Below are 13,845 nucleotides of genomic sequence, written 5' to 3'. Positions count from 1 at the left end.
AAGGTGGCAGCAGGGCCATGCTCTCTCTGAAAGCTCCAGGGTAGAATCCTTCCTTGCCTCTTTTGGCTTCTGGTAACCCAAGCACTCCTGTGATTCATGGCAGTTCCAATTCCAGTCTCTCCCTGTCTTTGTATGGCCATCTTCCCTCTGTCTGTTCATGTCCGGATTTTCTGCTTCACAGAAGGACACCAGTCATTTTCCAAATATGTACTGTGCTCTAAAGAGGAACAAGAAATAAGTGAATTGCTTGCCGTCAAGGAACTTATAGTCTGAGATTTTCTTGATTTAATGTGACTTTCTCAACAAGGCAGTGCAAGAAGGGATAGGAGGCCGTATCTATGACTTTGTGAGTTATTGGTTATGACTTTGGTTTATGAGTTTGGTGCTGCAAAACTCAGCCTTGTTTGATCAAGTACGGTAGTGAGGTGCCGAATCAGGGTATCAGATCCCTGGACACAGAACGAGGCAAGGACCTTGTCTGTCTTGTTAATTGCTACATCCACAGCACCCGATACAACCAACCTCTGGCATATAACATAAGGAGAATCATAATAGTGGTAATAATAAGAATAAAATCTAATCAATGTCATTGAGCATTTCAATGCCAAACACTGCCCAAAATGTTGCCTACGTAATTTCATTTACTCTTCCAGAACAGTCTTCGGGGGTGGGGGAGGGGGCATCATCACACCCATTGAGAGACAACTAATGAGAAAATTGGACCCCAGGGAGTTTAAGTAGCTTATCCAGGGTCACCCTGTCTATAAGTAGTGGAGCTGAGCTTCAACTCAGGTTCCATTTGACCTGGAAGCTGATGCTCCTTAACCCAGAAATACCCAACACAAGAAATGCAGTCCCTATCCCCTCCTGTAGGGACAGTGAGAAACAGTGAGCCTGTGGACTTGGTGATGCTTGCCTTGGAGATGCCCCAGCCCGCTCTGCTTCTACTGCCCCAAGCTACTTTCTGCTGTGCTTTGGGCCCCCAAGTGGACATTTATGCAGAAGAAAGAAAGTACTCATTGACCATTTAGCACAAGACCTGGGGGTTTTATTGTGATCTAATAAATGGAAGTTTGGTGTTTTGTTTTGTTTTGTTTTGAGATTTTATTTGTTAGAGAGAGAGTGCGCGAGTGAGAGAGCACAAGCAGGGGGACCTGCAGAGGCAGAAGGAGAAGCAAGGAGCCCGATGTGGGACTCGATCCCAGGACCCTGGGGTCACAGCCTAAGCCGAAGGCAGACATTTAGCTGACTGAGACACCCAGGCATCCCTAATAAATGGAAGTTATTTAATAAGTTGTCTATAGGTCAATTTCATGTGAGTTTTATTCACAGTGAGTTATTTTATTAACGATATATTATACCTTTTAAATTAATTTTTACCTTTTTATTACTTATGTGAATCTACCGAAAGTATGACTATACTATCAAGCTTCTAGACCTGTAAGTTGAATAATTGGAGGGTAGGTGGGAGGAAGGGCCCCAAAGTTCAGGCTCCAAGATGCCTTGCCCAGTGCTTATTCTTGGTGATGTTTAAAAAGAGTTGTTGAATAAGTGAGTGTAAAAAAGAGGAAAATAGTCAAACAAAATTAAAAGCAAATAGATTGGGAAATATTTCTCCACACAAAATACAATAGGAAAGGACTCAACTTCTTAATATAGCAAGAACTTGGAAAATTGATAAGAAAAACTAGTTATCTTTTTTTTAAAGTTTTTATTTATTGAAGTAATCTCTACACCCAACATGGGGCTTAAACTCACAACCTGGAAATCAAGAGTTGCATGCTCTTCCGACTGAACCAGTCAGGCACCCCAACAAGAAATCTTTAATAGAAAAATGATGATGCCAAATCCATGTCCCTTCTGGAACTTAGCATATGAATTTTGTAAGAGAGCCTGGGGGCGCATGAGGATAAGTGGACCACAGGTGTGTGAGAAAGGAGGCTTAGTCAGAATATGCAAGGAGCCTAGCAGCAGAGCTGGGTTTGACCTTTTTCAGACAAGCAAGAGGGCAGGACAGGGATTGCTGTATGTTCTGACAGGATAGTCACATATCCCAGGTTGGGAAGAGCAGCCAGAAGAATCTGAGGTATATATTTGATGAGCTTCCTGCTTTGGGAGCAGGAATATGACTTTCCTGAGAAGGGGTTAGAAGGTGAGCCCACCCTTTGAGGAGGAAATCCAGCTCCAGCAGTGGACAGCAGCCTTGGGGAAGAAGACAGTATCCCCCGCAGAGCTAGGACCAGCTCTGTCTTGCCCTGACAGGTCAGGGGAGCCCGGCCTCGGGAGTAGATTTTGTTGAAATCTAGGCTCTGAGGAGAGCAGCAACTTCTCAGTCTTGTGTGGCACGAGAAAATGTCCTTTCCTTGGTCAATCAGGCAATGCAACTTGGGAGCTTAGCAATGCAAGTTTGGTTATTGAGCTTGGTTCCAGGCCATTGTCTTGACTCCAGATTCTGGAATGATTTCAACTTTGTGCCCTTCCCTCAAGGGCCTCATAAACGATGTTTGCAGTGATGTCTCCTCCTCAGGGGATGATTTCACAATGCATTCTCTCTGCGGGAAGGAGATGTTCAGGCGTGCTGGCCTCTGGGAGTATGGGGGTGAGGGGAGGGACTTCCCTCCTTTCCTGGCTTGGAAGAAGTAAGGGAACTGCGGGCAGCCCATGTCCACTAGGTACTGGGTGATTCACTCTTCCAACCAAAGAACTTGAACTTCCTGTAATGACGAGTCCTGCACATAGTTTCAGGTACACAAAACAACAATAGTCACATACCTCCTGACTAAGTGACCTGTGCCAGGAGGCCTTGAAAGCCAAACACCCAGGCATTCTGAGGCTGTGGGAGTCCCATCGACAATGAGAACATCAGCAGGCTGAGAGCCACTGACGATAGTTTCCCAAGTGTGCGCACACTTGTCCTAATGTACACACTCAGAGCCCAAGGGTTCTGCATGTCCCATTACACACCAGGCTCAATCTTCTGGGTGCCCCCCATCTTTCGTGAGTCCCTAAGCCGACATTATCTTTTCTGCGAAAAGAGATTCTCCACATCCCTTTCTTTTCCATTTCCCTTGACTTCTCCCTGTTTTGTAGGACAGAAGAGGCAGGGGACAACTATGAATTTACTCCAGAAGTCAGAGGACAAGAGGCTGCCAGGACACCATAAGAGGACTGAGTTCTAGAACCTAATCTGCCAAAAGGAAATTTCAAGCATTATGGAGCTCAGCCTGTCTGGTTTTTTTGTTTGTTTGTTTGTTTGTTTTTTAAAGATTTTATTTATTTATTTGAGAGAGATTTATTGAGAGAGATCACAAGTAGGCAGAGCAGCAGGCAGAGAGAGAGAGGAGAAAGCAGGCTCCCTGCTGAGCAGAGAGCCCCATCCGAGGACTCGGAGTTCATGACCTGAGCCAAAGGCAGCAGCTTAACCCACTGAGCCACCCAGGCGCCCCATATCTTTTAAAATCTTAAAAGAACCCTTCTTCTCAAAGTGATTACAATGTAACAGTGGAAATCAATGAATAAGTAAAATGTTTGTAATACATTTTTCATGTAATACATTTTAAGAACAGTACTGGAGGTTCTCTAGACAGAACATGCTTATTAGCTGAGAGGCAAAACATTGAATGCTATGACATCAGGAAGGGATACTTCAATATACAAAAGAACCAGAGTTGGGGGACTGGGGAGGTTTCCAGGGCCAAGTGAGAGAGCTGGGAACCTGACAGACTGAGTGGATTTAGCTGCCTTTCAAGACCCATCAGGCTTGCGGGAAGGCTTGGGAGGTTGGAGTTGGGTGGGAGCAAGGTCTCAGGACGGCCTGGGCCACCACCATTGGGGGAAGGGAGAGGAGAATTCTGACCAGACTGTCTTTCCTGGCAGCAGCTTCTGCCCTTCTTGGCTGGAATAAGAGGCTGCAGGGCAGTCCCCTTGCCCTCCACTAGCCGACGCAGAAGAGAGCCATGCAATTAGACAGCTGGTGGCAGAAATGTCTGGGCATCTGTGTCTGGGGGAAAGGTGTCAGCCTGACAGAAGAGAGAGAATGTGTCCTTAGGTACACATATATGGAAACATAGGGCATATGTGTGTGTAGCCACACATGGAAGAGAGGGAAGTAGGTGTTGCAATTATGAATGAAAATAGCACAGAAATCAGGAGAACCCCATTGCCTTCCAAGCCCTCCAGCGCAACCTCCATCTCCCTGAGGTGACAGCAAGATACCTCCCGGAGCTCCTGTAGCCACTTGCTAAGCAGCAGGAAGCTCACTCTGTTCTGTGTCCGACCAGGTCACAGCTGACCTGGGCTCCCCATTCTCCATCTACTGTGATAGCCAAGACGACAGGACAGGAAGATGAAAGACTTCCTCCAGGTCTTAATATTTAATACTTTTATGATTCCATGAAGGAAAGAGGAAGCACAATGTCCACACACAGTTTTATTCTCATTGTTGGATGGACATGACTTAATGGACAGCATCAAATGAGAAAACTTTTTGAAATCTGTGTTTTGAATTGGTTTCCCTTTTGGTTATTTTTACCTACAGAAATTGGAGGACTAGGTAGTCTACAGCCTTTGTTAAGATGAGGAGACAAGATCTCTTCACCCTAAATTGTCCTGGCTTAAAAAAAAAATTTTATTTATTTATTTATTTATTTGTTAGAGAGAGATGGAAAGTGCACAAGCAGGGGGAGGGGTAGAGGGAGAAACAGACTCCCACTGAACAAGGAGCCTCACCCGGGACTCCATCCAAGCAGCCTGGGATCATGACCTGAGCCTAAGGCAGACGCTTGCTTGACCAACTGAGCCACCCAGGTGTCCCTCCTCAGCTTTTCCATTCACATGCTTTTTCAAAATTCATTGAATTTTTCTTCTTCTTACCATATATGCTTATAGGAGGAGATTGCAAACTATAGGAAACTATAAACTAATTCATAATCTACCATTCACCCACTTTAAGAACTTCCATAGACCCTAGACATGCCTTACGTGTGCTGGAGGTTAAAACACTTCCATGACCCCCATTTAAAGTTATCGAGTTGAGTTGAAATTTCTGGTTGACATAATGTCATATTTTGGGGACCTTCGATTAAGTGCTTAATCTTTTTAATTTTGCCTTTAAAAAAATCTTAAAGCAGGGGCACCTGGGTGGCTCATTGAGTTAAAGCCTCTGCCTTCGGCTCAGGTCATGATCCCAGGGTCCTGGGATCGAGCCCCACATTGGGCTCTCTGTTCAGCAGGGAGTCTGCTCCCCTCTCTCTCTCTGTCTGCCTCTCTGCCTACTTGTGATCTCTGTCTGTCAATTAAACAAATAAAATCTTTAAAAAAAATCTTGAAGCAATGTGTTTTCTTTTCTGTATCTCACACATTTTTGAGAGTCCATTAAAGTCTATAGGGCACTGGCACTGAGCCTTTTTTTTTTTAAGATTTTAGTTATTTATAATAAAATCCCCCACCCCCACAACTGCCACTGCTCTTGACCTAATTTCCCCATCCCAACTCCTTTGGCTGTCTTTCCCTCGTTGCATGTCTGCTGTTTGTCACAATGTTGCACAAGCAATTAATTTTCAAAATGTTAGTTTACATTTTTAAAGGTTTTTTTTTCTCTAATTACAGAAGTAACACATGCACCTTGCAAGAAAATTTGGGGGAAGAAAATCTCAACCATATCAGGGAGAAATAATCATTGTTCAGATGTTGTGCAACAATTACAGGTAAATAGAACTGATCATGGAGGAGCTGATTTTTTTCTTAAAAAATTATTAATTCATTCGATAAGTATTTACTGTACACCAATACTACATGCCAGACAGCGCTCTGGGTTTAGGTACGTAGTAATTGACAAAATAGTCCAAATTCTTGTCCTCAAGGAGCTACCGTCTAGTGAGAGAAGACGGGTAATTAACAAATAAATATAAGAGAGGTTTGGTGGTATTGAGTACTATGAAGAAAAAAACGAAGCAGAGTAAGGGAGATAGACAGGATGGGGGTCTGTTTTATATAGGATGATTAGGAAGGTCTCCCTGAGAAATGACGTTTGGTGAGAGTCTGGAAGGAAGTGAGAGAGTGAGCCATTCATTCATTCATCCCTTTATTCCACGAATAGAACACATTTCAGACGCTGAAGATACAGTAGAGAATAAAAGAGATTTCCACTCTGGGCCACTGGTCCTCTCCATCACTGCGGCACACCTGCTCTGTTCCACCCAATGGCCTGAAGACCGAATTGTTCAAAAGGGAACAGGAAGTGCTGCCCTGTACTTTTTTAATAAAGACTTAAAATGTCTAAAACTAATCAATATCTCCCTTCCTCCCCAATAAGACTTGTTCAGCTTTCTCTGCTCACTATTTTCAACTTAAGATCTTGGATCTTTATGTTGTGATGCTGAAGCCAGGACATTCGCACTGATACAGGTCTCTTCACGAACCCACCACCATCTCCTCCTTCAGATGCCATCCATCCTTCTGGTGCCATCTCCTCTCACAGAGGACCCCTCCGATCTCCACGCTGCCCTCTGTTGAAGTGCGTCCTACTCTCCTCCAGCTTGGAAACATAGTTTTCAGGACTCATACTTTTTCTCAATGTTTTCTCACCATTTCTTCTTGAATCTCACTATTTGCTTCTGGGTTCAGGTTTCTTTTTACCTGCTTGAAAAGTTTCCTTAGTAAGGGTCTATAGAGGTTAACTCTGTTTTTGTTTGTCAGCTGAAGATGTCTTTAATATGCCTTCCTTTTTAAAGAATAACAGCTTCATTAAGATCTCGTTCACATGTTTTTTTAAATGTATAGTTCTTGGGATGCCTGGGTGGCTTAGTCGGCTGAGTGTCTGCCTTCTGCTCAGGTCATGATCCCAGGGTTCTGGGTTCAAGTCCCCCATCAGGCTCCTTGCTCAGTGGGGAGCCTGCTTCTCCCTCTGCCTGCCACTCCCCCTCAGGCGCTTGCTCTCTCTCTCTCTGACAGATAAATAAATAAAAATCTTTAAAAAAAATTTTTAAATAAAGTGTACAGTTCAGTGGTGTAGAGTATATTTACAGAGTTGTGCAACCAGTACCACTGTCTAATTTTAGAACATTTTCATCATCCCAGGAAGAAACTCTGTACCCATTTGGTGTCACCCTCATTCCCCACTCCCTCCAGCCCCTGGCAACCAATAACAGACTTTCTGTCTCTATAGACTCGCCTATTCTGAACAATCTCATATAAATGGAATCATACAATATGCGTCCTTTTGTTTCTGACTTCTTTCGCTTAACATAATGTGTTCAAGGTTCACCCAGGTTAGAGCATGTATTAGTACTTAAATTTTATGCTTGAATAATATTCCATTGTACCACATTTTGTTTACCTATTCATTAGTTGATGCACATTTGGGCCATTTGGGGGCCTTTTTTGGGCCATTATATATAGTGCTGCCATGAGTGTATTTAAGTTTTTGTGTGAAGTTAGGTCTTCAGTTCTTTTGGGAATACACTTCAGAGTGAAATTATCAGATGATATGACAACTCTATGTTTAACTTTTTGAGTAACTGTCAAACTGTTTTCCCCAACAGGTGACCATTTTACATTCCCAATACCTCCCAACAGGAGGTGGATAGGAGGTGGTATCTCATTTTTTAAAATATTTTATTTATTTATTTATTTGAGAGAGAGAGAGAGAGAGGGAAGGAGAGGGAGAATCTCAAGCAGACCTCCTGCTGAACGTGGAGCCTGATACGGGGCTCAGTCTCAAGACCTTGAGATCCTGACCTGAACCAATCAAGAAAAGGACACTTAACTCACGGAGTCCCCCAGGAGCCCCGTTTGTATCTCATTTTCCACATCCTATCTCGGGAGTCAGTTTTAACAGAAACTATAGCATGTAATACATACCCTATACACTTGGCTTTCCCACTTAATATATTATGGAGATCATGTCAGTATGTACAAAACTGCTTATTCTTTGGGCTGGCTTTATGGTAACCCATAGTATGAATGTGAAATCCTGGTACTGGTTGGTCATTTACTTCACCACCTCCTGCTGCTAGGCGGCTCTGTTTCTTCCTGGTCTTTTGTATTTCATCAGTGCTGTAGCAATCGCCCCAAATAATCCATTCTCCACGTGCAGTAATTCTTCTGTAATGATCATTTTTTGAAGTGATATTCTAGGTTAAAGGGCATATATGTTCTTTTGTTTTCATTTAAAGATTTTATTTATTTATTTGATAGAGAAAGAGAGAGGGAGGGAGAGCACAGAGGGAGAGGAAGACGTGGACTCCCCACTAAGCAGGGAGCCCAAAGAGGCTCCTGGATCCCAGGACTCTGGGATTATGACCTGAGCCAAAAGCAGATGCTTAATGACTGAGCCACCCAGGCGTCCCAGGACACGTCCTTTAAATGGACCCAGGATCTTAGGATCAAATTCGTGAGGCTACTGTCTTCTTAGTATGGTACTCCTGTGTGGGCTGACCATGGAAACAATTTTTTTGAGGGGCTTGGGCTAAGGATATGGTTCATAAGGAGCCTTCCTTGATTAGCAGTTCCCAAAGAGGAGGTAGACCCTGAAGAGGGTTTGTCTTAAGGTCCTTTCTTTCCTTCTTTGGTGGAACAATGGGGACTCACTGAAGATGCTGAGTAAAATATTCATTTGTTCATATATTTCTCCAGTCAACAAATATTTATTGAAAGCCTACTGTGTGGTTCTAAGTGCTAGGATGAAATGAAGACAAAATCAAACTAGACCCTCTTTTCACTGATGTTTTCAGGCTTTTGAGGAGGAAGCAGACATTAATATCATCCAGGGTAAAGTAACATAGTGAGAGAAACGTGTATCATGTATATCATGCCACTATAGCCTGTAGCAAGGGTCTGAAGGTCAGCAAAGGGTTCCCAGAGGAAACATGTTTTTGTTTTGTATTGTATTGTTATTGTTGTTTTTTAATATTCTATTTATTTCAGAGAGAGAGAGTATGTAAGTGAGAGAAAGAAAGAGAGAGAACACCCCTGAGCCACTCAGGTCGCCTGAAAAAACATGTTTGAATTGAGATATGAAAAATTAAGATAAAATAAATAAAAAATGAATTGAGATATGAAGGATGAGTAAAAGACTAGCTGAAGGAAAAAAGCACAGTTAACAAAGTAGGGAGGCACTAATTCCTGCTACACAGGGTTGCTAAGGGAATTCAGTTAAACAATATCATGGAAGATATCTAGCAAAATGCTTGGTGCATGTCAATTATCTGGTGAATGCTTACTTTGCCCCCAGTCTTCCCTCCACTCACAGTGAATGCTAAAATCCCAGATCCTCAAGCAGACCATAGTCACCCTAGCTATGCTCTTCCTTCGTATTTCTTTCCCACCCAGTTCTCTCTCTTTCTCTACTTCCACACCTGAAGCCCTGCAGTCCATTCACAGAGGTCTACCTTGGGAGCTAATTAGATTTAGAAACCATCATTTATTCTGCCCTTAGTCTATGCTAAGTTCTTTGCATCCATTATTTAATCTTCATAATAGTCTTAGTAGTTTAGAACTATTATTACTCCCATTTTATAAAGGAAGAACTGAGGAAAGCAGAACCCAAGGACAAAGGCAAGCAAATCACAGAGCAGGACTCACCTTCAAATCTAATTTCTAACCACTACCCCTCAAGTGCCTTGCGTTGATAGTTATCTTTTGTAGGTCTTACTTATCCAACTAGATGACAACCTGATTTAGGATAAGGACTTGCAGAGGGTGGTGGTGGCGGAGAGAGAGGGGAGGGCCAGTTCAGTTAGCAGAGCCTGTGAATCTTTTCAGTCCCACACTGGTCAGGGATTACTTAAACAAACAAACAAACAAAAACCTGCCTCTAAACGGTTTAGTAACTCAATAGCCATACCTTACGGAGCAGCTCCTATTTATTTACTTGTATTCATTTGTATATTACTTTCCACTTTACAGATTAAGAAACTAAAGTTCAAATAGATTAAGTAATTTGGCCAAGGTGGTGGAGATGGGACACGACTCTTGATTTAGATGTGCCCAGTACCTACCCAAAGATGATAAAGATAATCTTTGTACTTAATAGATGGGAAGCATAGGGCTATAGTCACCCAAACCCTGGTTAACTTCAGCTGGCATGACATTTAGGCAATGACAGTGACTATGGGAGAGAGGGAATTGTTGGAGAGCCCATCTCTTCCTTCGGGCTGTGTGAATATAATTTAGAGCTCACAGTAAGCAGGGCCCAAAGGGTTACTGTGGAATTCCTGGGTTCACACGCCAATCATAGGCTACTATGAACGAAGCCCCTTTTGGGGAGTTTTGTAGTCGATGATAAAGATAATGTTAGCCCTTTGGAATGTTTTCTATGTGCCAGGCTCCATTCTTTGTGCTTTACAAGGATGAATTCATTTAATTTCCTGTTAAGGACTCTTACTATTCCATATAACATCTAAGGAATCCGAGGTACAGGAAGGTTAAAGGATCTGCCCAAAGCCCCCAAGTAGTAAGTAGTGGTCCTTGGGACATCTGTCAGTGTGACTTCAGTGCCCTAGTGTCTCCTGACAACAGTGCAAGCGTCACTGAGTCCAGCACAAAAACAGACAAAACTCTAATGTAAGGAAAGACCAAAAATTCCTGCGGGCTAAGTAGACAAGTTAGTTTTTAAGTGCCTGCCTGCCCGCACGTCTCCATCCCCAATTTCTCCTTTCCTCACCCACTCCTCCAGGAAAAACAAGACCTCGAGCCTGAGAAAGTAGGGGAAAGGTCGCTGTTGTCATTTGGCTCCTCCCATCCTGCTTCTTCCGTCCTTTTTTTTTTTTTTTTTTTTTTTTTTTTTCAAAATCGCGGAGCCCGTGCAAGTTCCCGGGTTCTTGCCCATCTAAACACGGCACTTGACCCCCACATATGGAACCGCCGATCCTACAGCTCCATGGACCTGCCCAGAGTCACGTGCCCTAGTGCTTTGGTCCAGTGCCCTCTTCCCCAGGAGGAAAACTATGAAACCGCTGACAGCCTTAGAGGTTCCTTCCCAGAGTCTCCCGAGGACTCAATTTCCTGAGATCCGCCATTGGGTGCTCTCACAGCAGAACCTCTACATTTCTCTAGATTCGCGGGGGGTAGGTGGGGGGCCGTGGAGAGCTGCTAAGTAAGTCTTCCCAGCCCCCAGGTCAAGGTATGAAGCTCGATCGTCACGTCTTAGCTCTTTGGTTCTGCCTGAAATTATCTCTTAAAAACTACATCTAGTGGCCACGTTTTGGGTGAGAAAACAGGCCCAGTGAGTACAAAGTGACTTGCCTCGTGCAGTCAGGCACAGACGCCAGTGCCCGCTGAGTAGCTCACCTTACACAGGACAAACTTTCGTAGAAAGCAGCACATAATAGGATGTGAAACGGCCTCGCCCTTCCAGTGATATCAATGGCAAATTAAACCTCATTTGGAATGAGAGGGCGAGGCGCGTGCCCGGAATCTTGGTACTTCCAGAAAGAGAAAGCTCTACAGTCGCGGGAATTTAAATACTGGGGGTGGGGGCAATGGGTGGGGATCTGAAGCCTTCTGGCAATCTGTGCTCTGTTGGACTGTCTGGTAAGGGACCCCTTCTCTGCCTTCTTCCGACCGGAGAACCTCTGGATTTGGACACTTCAGATGTGTCTCCAACCCACTTGGAATGGGAGTAAATGTGCTGATTCCCTCCCGTTTCCCGCGGCAGAAAAAGGCGGTCTGCGTTAACACACACGCTAGTCCTATTGCAGACATCAGTGACTCAGAGCTCCAAGGCGGCTACTCTCCGAAACAAGTCAGACTGGCAGCGGTGCACTGGGGTCCAGACCTTGGACCGCCCCTGCGTGGGGGCGGAGCCGCGGACGTGCGTCAGGCCGGAGCGTGCGGCCCGAGTGCGCGTGCGCCGCTCCGCGACGGGGCCTGGGAGGGGTCGGGGCCGGGTCGGGGCTTTAAGAGGGCCGCGTGGGCTCCGTCGTTCTGCCGCTCTTTACCTCCGGCTGCGGTTTTACCTTCAGAGAATCGTCTGGGCTGTGATTTAGCGCTTTTCGGGAGCTGCCTTTTCTCCGGTCTTCTGCACGACGCGCTGTTACAGCGAGCGGGCCGCTGCTGGCCATTGCTCCTGGAGGTGAGCGGCCGTGTGGGCTTCCCCGGCTTTCCGCCCCCTTTCCCCCAGGCTGCGTTGCCCCGCCGGCCGCCTGGGGTTTCCCGGGCTGGGTCCGCGCCTCCTGGGCTCCTGCGCTTCGCTCGGTCTCCGTCTGGGTCCAGAATCAGCCTCTCCTGCCCTGTTTCCAGGGATGGCCCTATGTTTCCTGTGGCTCTCCCCATGCTCTTTAGTGCTGGGTTAGGCGTCCCAGTCCTGCCCTCCCAAAGCACCCTTTGTATCACAGCACTTGGCGTGTTGTGTGTCTGACTGCCTAATTTCTTGCCCAGATGGTAAGCCCCGTGAGGGCAAGGTTCATGTCTACCGGATCCCGGCCCTCATACCTTCCTCGGTGCCTTAACACGTTGTAGGTATTCAGGGTGTGTTTGTTAAATAACTGAACTTGATAGATTTTAATGTCTTAGAATTATTTTGGCTTTACCAAAAAGTTTATGATGGACTGGAACCTGACTGAGATGTGAGGAGAAGCCCCTAAGCAGGGTGCTTTCTCAGGGGCATGTCCTTACCTTCCCCCTCAAAAAGACTCCGTTCAGGAAGGTTTTTGGTCCCTGGACTGTGGCACAGGGATTGTGCGATGTACCTGGCAAAAGTAAAAGGTTTTATTTTAGAAGAGGTCAAAATGTTAAGGAGTTCTCTTGGATTAGTCCAGGAAGCAAGACTAGCTCTGCAGCCATGGAGTTTACAGTGTAAATATGCTTGGAGATTCTGTTGCAGAAGAACATCTACTGGTCTCTGTCTCCTGACTGGCTGAGCCTCACCCTTTGTTTCATGGGAAGATAGAAGTCAGGACTAGGAGCATGCATATCCCAAAAGGCTGTAGATTAATCTCACCTCTCTTCCCTTAGTATCCAGAGACCTTCGAGAAGTGAAGACTCTACTGCTCTACAGAGGAGAGGGGTCCTTTCAGCCATGAAGCCTGTGTTGAACTTCTATCTCTTAGGTGTGGTGCTGACCCTGCTCTCCATCTTCGTTAGACTGATGGAGTCCCTGGGGAGCTTACTGCAGAGCCCGTTGCCTGGGAGCTCCTGGACCGCCAGAGGTCAACCAGCCAGCACAGAGCCCCCAAGGGTGTTCCAGACCATCCATCCAGAGGGGTGTGATAAGCCCTCTCTCCACCAGCTGTAACCTTGGAACAGGCAGGTGTCCAGTTCCTAGGCAGGAAAGCTCAGAACCTCGGTGTTACCAGAACTGTTACCAGGCCCATGAAGGGCCTCCACCTGGATGCTTCTTGCCCTGGAAGAAGAGCCTGTCTAATATACAGGTGTTAGTGGGTTGCCTGTGACTGCGATGGAATGCTTTCACTGTTCTCCCCAGGGTCTGCTGTACGTGCTGGTGTCCTTAGCAATATGGCTCTGATGCCTCTTAGGGACTTGTGCTTCATATTCAGCTGTTGGGAGATGGTGTTGTCTTCATCTCTGCTTCGTCAACATCGGCTAAGAGTTCCTTCGGGCTTGGGTGTCTTATGGTCAGTTTATGTGGTAGTCAGCTTCTCTTCATGAGAGCTGGTCTGTGTCTGGACGACAGTTGAAGTGGTGTATGGGTTGGCTGTAGGGAGGGGGATGATGAAATAGTGTCCACCTCTCATTGTTTCACATGGTAGAGTCCTTTCTCCAACAGAGCATGTGTGCTTGCATATTGGTCTGAAGGGGGCAGTAGGATGACAAAGCCTGCGTTATGGCCACCATGTGGCTTAAATGAATTTTTCTAATGAAATAAAAATTGAATATATACTTCTA

General features: G+C 45.4%; 1 protein-coding gene across 1 annotated transcript; it reads left to right on the top strand.

The window, feature by feature from the left end:
- The first annotated feature begins 11,849 nt into the window (after nucleotides 1-11,849).
- On the top strand, nucleotides 11,850-13,845 carry HILPDA (hypoxia inducible lipid droplet associated). Its single transcript, XM_059395628.1, is given in 3 exon segments — nucleotides 11,850-12,073; nucleotides 12,955-13,169; nucleotides 13,172-13,845. Coding segments are annotated over 2 exon segments (189 nt in total). The 5' UTR covers nucleotides 11,850-12,073; nucleotides 12,955-13,018; the 3' UTR covers nucleotides 13,210-13,845.

This window comes from Mustela nigripes, chromosome 4 (assembly GCF_022355385.1).
Source record: "Mustela nigripes isolate SB6536 chromosome 4, MUSNIG.SB6536, whole genome shotgun sequence".
Lineage (NCBI taxonomy): Eukaryota > Metazoa > Chordata > Mammalia > Carnivora > Mustelidae > Mustela > Mustela nigripes.
The sequence above is the reverse complement of the archived record's forward strand: the minus strand, read 5'-3'. Positions and strand labels throughout refer to the sequence as shown.